The 6,128-nt window shown below is 43.5% G+C and overlaps 1 protein-coding gene across 2 annotated transcripts in view; it reads right to left on the bottom strand.

Moving 5' to 3' along the window:
• Positions 1 to 2,440: 2,440 nt before the first annotated feature.
• Positions 2,441 to 6,128, bottom strand: part of dennd2c (DENN/MADD domain containing 2C) — a 218,023-nt gene continuing 214,335 nt past the window's right edge. For both annotated transcript variants that reach the window (XM_028796440.2, XM_028796441.2), the window contains exon 19: positions 2,441 to 3,204. In XM_028796440.2, coding sequence (XP_028652273.2) covers positions 3,173 to 3,204 — 32 coding nt within the window. In that variant the 3' untranslated portion in view covers positions 2,441 to 3,172. The remainder of the gene's footprint in view (positions 3,205 to 6,128) is intronic.

Below are 6,128 nucleotides of genomic sequence, written 5' to 3'. Positions count from 1 at the left end.
ACTCATCAGAGGCTATAGGAGGACAGCGTCTAGAGGCTGTTAGATTTACAAAAGGAGGCTCATCTAAGTTTTGATGTCATATCTCTGTTGGGGTGCCCACATTTATGCACCTGTCTAATTTTGTTATGATGCATATTGCATCTTTTCTGTTAATCCAATAAACTTAACGTCACTGCTGAAATCCTACTGTTTCCATAAGGCATGTCACTTATTAAAAGGAAGTTGCTACTTTGAAAGCTCAGCCAATGATAAACAAAAATCCAAAGAATTAGGAGGGGTTCCCAGACTTTTTCATATGACTGTAAGTCAGGGTCTCAAACTCCTACCAGTCACTTAATGAGGTGCTGATTCTTGTTGGAAATTAAACTCGTTCTTTAATTCTGTGGCTTGTTGCTGCTCGTATTGTGCAATAATAGACATTTCTGATTTTCTCTTTTCTAAGAGCACCTGAGCAGATCAACATTCCTGAGATCTTAATCTTTCTTTATTTTCAGATATTGTATGATGGACACCAGTTGTTTTGGCTCATTTTGTATCTCATTATTGTTTGGCTGCTAATCAAGGAAAAAGAAAGAATTAAGGGGTCTGAGTCTTCAAAAGCAAGTCAAGTAAAATTAATTCAAAAGAAGTTAATGAGGAGCAAAAACAGGTCACTGATTAAGAAAAGGGTTAGAATGAAAACCTGCAGCCACTGGGGCCCTCCAGGACCGGAGTTGGGGACCCCTGGTCCAGCGCACATTATTCCAGAAGGCCTGGGTGTCGGAAGGAATTTTTGCATGGATACGTGGTCAAAATTTGTACAGAGTCGATGTCTCAGACTGGTGGGCAGTTTTGCAAAACACCTGCAGGCAGTAATTATTGTTAATAGGGGGCAATACCAGCTTCTGAGCCTAAGGGCTCTTTTATACTTCACACTCAAAACGTGGACGCGCACGCATCAATGCTGCCACACGTTCCCAGCGTTCATTTGATGCATTCTCTGAGAAAGTCCTCAGAAATTAATGCGATGCGTGCACGAGTTGTAGTACCAGCAAAAAGTCGGGGGGGCGCAGTGTGATAAAAGTCGGAACATGACGTCAGCATCTCTGCTTACGACCTGCAGGTGACAGAAAGCCTCTATGCAAATCCTCCGGGATCGATGTGCCCGCTTCGATGTTTGATGAATGGTTTGATGTGGTGAAGCAAAATGCCGACATACAGATGCATTCGTGGTACCTTTATATTCAAGCGTCGCATATTCCCGATCGTAATGACACGAAACATTTTAAAAGTCTCACATACCGTCTTCGGTGCCGTCTTTTTTTTCTGGGGCTTCATCCTGACCTGACAGCAATAGATCGCCACACAGAACACATTAAATGTATGATATACCAACTCTTTGCACATTTAGAATCATTTGATTTATACTTGAAATCACTTTCATGATGAAATGCATTAAAGTATGTATGTTACATTTTACAGATAAATCGTTAATTTCGTTTAAATAATGAATACTGATAATAATTACACACATAATAATAATAATAATAATTCATTACATTTATATAGCGCTTTTCTCAGTACTCATGGGGGTGACACGGTGGTAGAGCGGTAGCACTGCTGTCTCACAGGGAGTCACGTCGCTGGTATTCCCTGCCTGGAGTTTTCATGTTTTCCTGCTGGGTTTCCACACTGTGCTCCGGTTTCCTTCCAAAGATATTCAAGATTTGGTGACACTAAAATGACGCCAGTGTATGTGAGTGCTTGTATTCACCTTGCGATGAGCTGATGCCCCATCTAGAGATTTTTTCTACCTCGTGCCCAATGCTTGCTGGAATGGTTGCATCCCTGGATTGATGGATTCAATCATTAAACATCCTTTTCAGAGATATTGTGGCAAGGCGTCCTCAGAATGGATGTTCCAGGCAATTCACAACACAGAGAAGCCGAACCTGTTCTCACCGTGATAATATCTCGCACTGCCACCTGAATTCTTCCAGATTTACATAAAGTACACGTGCACAGTAAAACGCTTGTGTAGCAGGAGTGTCTGCTGGAACATGCATTGCGTCGCGTGAAGTATAAACCTGGCCTAAGGGTGGACTTACTTTCTCCCCCAATAGACCACTGCATTTATTTATATTTTGGTTGAATAAACGATTGAAGAGGCAAATTTTTCCTTGTGTCATTTATTCAAGTAGATCTTTATCTGTAGGAAATGCTTGCATGAAGATCTCCTGATTTCCTGTTCAAATATGTTGAAAACGACTTCCATGGGGTGTACTTACTTTTTCACAAGACTGAATTGGATTCCTACTTTGCTGCCATAAGGACTTCATAATGTGGTAGCGTTAACAGAGCTGAGATTTCTTTCTTTTTTTTTTTTGATCGTCTGTCGATGGCACTTAGGCTGTCACTTTGCGTGACTCCTCCGTATAAAAAAACTTTTAAAGACTGTTCCTGGGCACACATATTTTAATAGAAGAGCATTCAGAAATAAAAAAGAGGCTCAGCCTATAATAAATAGAAGTAAGATTTAAAGACAGCCATCATAAACCGGGCGACACGTTTTTCAACGAGAGGAAAACAAGATAAATTGCGAGAATTCTTATAGGGTTAAGAACAGAACATGTATCCCAGATTAGCTTCTGGCTTGCTCAGTGACAAAGAATCACATTAGACACAAATCGGCACAACTCATCTTCGAGAAGTTTTGTGGCCGATGTGTAGCACTTAAATAAACAGTACTTGGACAACAACGAGAAGCCAGTGACAAACATCTGCAAGGAAGGTCTGCCTGTGGCTGTCCTTTCAGCAAATTCCTTCAACTCTACAATATGGAACCCTTTGGCTTAAAACAGTCTCCTCTACTTTCTGCCACCCCCTCCGATTCTCGAAGCAACAAGAACGATCCATAAGTACAAATCACGCCATCAGGGATGCACACTCCACCTTCTTGTCAATCCGTCATTTCCACAGTTCTCATTCTCACATCCAGTTTTTGTTAGGTGTGTACTGAGGTCTCAGTGCATCACAATTGACTGCTTCCAGTTCACGCCAGTATTTTCCAGTTACAGAGTAGCTATGGAGCACCCTGGGATTCTGATAGTCCACTGACTTGTCCATTAAGTATGTCCACTGGAGTCAAACTGCTGGCGTGCCAGCAGTGACCATGGGGAAAAGTGCTTCCAGTTCATTTCTTCTGAAGAAATTTCATTTTATTACCTGGAATAAAGACAGAAACACAAAATTATTAAATGACCAGTAACGGCGCACTGCACAATAACGTACGGTGAATACACTTGACTTAAGAATTCCTAGTATTCATCCTCTTTCTCTGTACGTTTAGCATTTGTTTGCTCAGAGGTTGATGCCCTTGCTGTTTCCTGAGCAGCTCTTCTTTTCTCCACCCTAGCAGCCCGCTTCTTCTCTTCTTTCGTTGGCATCTTTTCACATTAAAACTGATTAAGTCAGCGTTTGTGTTGCAATTACTTAGTACGTTTTCTTTAATTTTTCACTTAAGCTGGCACTTCAGTCTGCCTAAAGAATGATTTAAGATATGAAGAGGTAGGGGAAGTGACTGCAAAGGTGGTAGGGAATGAGAACGGCGCCTGTACGCATGTGCTGCACGGCTGCTCGCTGCCGAGAGTTGATTCTACAATAAAATAAAATAAAAAGAGGAATAACCTTGGAGGTCAATCATCACCCCGAAAGCAGATAGTAGACATCACATAGTGTCCCCTGCCCGGCCGGGACGCCCCTTCTGCTTATGTTCCGGGGGAGCAGCCATGGACTCCTCAGTACCTCCCCCTGGGACGCTTGGTGGCAGCCTCCCTGATTGACGATGATGCCTCAGTTTCCCGCAGGGTTTTATGGGAGATGGAGTTCTCCCCAACCCTGTGGGGACCTGGGATAGCCGCCAGGGGGCATGGCAGTGATCGTTAAGCCCAGCTGGTCTAATCATCGGCCCCTCCCAGGAGTGCGATTGGGAACAGGTGAGCAAGCACCAGGAGCACTTCCGGGAAGGCCATAAAAGGAGCCAGCAACTACCACTCAGGGCCAGAATCGGGAGGAAGAGGATGAGGTTACCTGGAAGGAGTGTTGGTGGTGCCAGAGGAAGAGTGTGGTCTGTGACTTATTTGTGTTTTGGGACTGTGTTGGGCCTCACGGCTGAAGAAAAATAAAAGATTTCTGTTCCTTTGACACGTGCCTCTGTGTAAGTCTGTGCCGGGTCGGGCGCTATACAGCCCAATACCATAATGTGTATACCAAATTTCAGGTCAGTAGGTCAAACAGCTATGTGAGCTACAAGTGATTTAAAATCCTGGGCAGAAAAATGGACAGCCATGGTAGCGTATTATATAAGAAGATTATAAATTATTAATTCCACCTGCATCCAGAAGAAAGCACTGGATTGAGGGTCAGGTTATTTATGAAAAGCTTTTGATTTGACAAGAGTTTGTTTGGACTGTCAGTTTAAATCTATAAAAGTCGAAAAAAAATTTTTTTTATATGTATAAGAAATCTGACAAACAAGAGGAGACCATTCAGTCCATTAAGCCCGTTTGGTTTAGCTAATAGCTAAGCTGTCCCAATAAATATCTATACACAGTGCCCTGCAAAAGTATTCATCCCCCTCGGTGGTTCTCCTGTTTTGTTTCATTACAAGCTGGAATTTAAATGGATTTTCATTTGGATTTTATGTAATGGACTTAACAATATAGTTCAAATTGATGAAGTAGAATGAAAATAAAATTCTTTATATATACTGTACATTGCTCAAAAAATTAACAGAACACTTAAATCACACATCAGATCTCAATGAACGAAATATTCAAGTGGAAAATTTTTACTGAGTAATAATGTGCAATTCATTGAGAACAAAATGATGACAACAACAGTCAATGGAAACCAAAACCACCAACCCATTGAGGGCTGATTCAACATCACACTGAAAATAAAAGTCAAAAATTGAAATCCCAGGCTGATCCAACTTGTGTGAACTTCATCAATGTGACTCAGTAGTGTGTCTGTATTCATTGTCTGGGCATGCTCCTGATGAGGCGGTGGATGGTGTCCTGTGGATCTCCTCCCAGACCTGGATCAGGGCATCAGTGAGCTCCTGAACAGTCCGTGGCGCTACTTGGTGGTGTCAGATGCACAGATACCTAATGTCCCAGAGGTTCTCGATTGGATTCAGGTCTGGTGAACATACAGACCAGTCAATGGCATCAATGCCGTCATCATCCATTAACTGCCTAAACACTCTGGCCAGGGATTGTCCTGTACCAGGAGGAACCCAGGGCCCACTGCACCAGCATAAGGTCTGACAATGGCTCTGAGGATTTCATCCTGGTACCTAACAGCTGTCAGAGTACCATAGCCTAGCTCTTGGAGGTCTGTGCAATCATCCAAGAATATGCCTTCCAAATCCATCACTGACCCACCGCCAAACCGGTCTTGCTGGATGACATTGCAGGCTGCATAAGGTTCACCAAGGTATCTCCAGACTATTTCACATAAGTCACATGTGGTCAGTGTGAACCTGCTCTCATCTGTGAAGAGAATGGGGCACCAATGGTGGGGCTGGCAATTGTGGTATTCTCTGGCAAATGCCAATCAAGCTGCACAGTGATGGGCTGAGAGCACAGGTCCCACTAGAGGACGTCTGGCCCTCAGGCCACCCTCATGAAGTCTGTTTGTGACAGTTTGTTCAGAAACATGCACACCAGTAACCAGCTGGAGGTCATTTTGTAGGGCTCTAGCAGTGCTGCTCCTGTTCCTCCTCGCACAAAGGAGCAGATACTGGTCCTGCTGCTGGGTTGATGACCTTCCTAGGCCCTGTCAGACTCTGCTTGTGTCTCCTGGAATCTTGCTCTTGAGACTGTACTGGTAGACGCAACAAACCTTCTTATGGCGGCACGTACGGATAAGCCATCCTGGACTACCGGTGCCACCTGAATCGGCTGCAGGTAATGATACCAGTAGTGACAAGGACACTAGCAAAATGGGAAACTAGAGAAGAATCAATAAGGAGGGATAAGGAGAGAGAAATTGTCTGTGGCCCTTTTTGGGGTTGTCTTACTGTTGCCTCTTCAGTGGTCCTATAGTCACTTTCATTTCCACCAAAGCAGGTGAGGTTGATTCAC

The sequence above is a fragment of the Erpetoichthys calabaricus genome, chromosome 3 (assembly GCF_900747795.2).
Source record: "Erpetoichthys calabaricus chromosome 3, fErpCal1.3, whole genome shotgun sequence".
Lineage (NCBI taxonomy): Eukaryota > Metazoa > Chordata > Cladistia > Polypteriformes > Polypteridae > Erpetoichthys > Erpetoichthys calabaricus.
The sequence above is the reverse complement of the archived record's forward strand: the minus strand, read 5'-3'. Positions and strand labels throughout refer to the sequence as shown.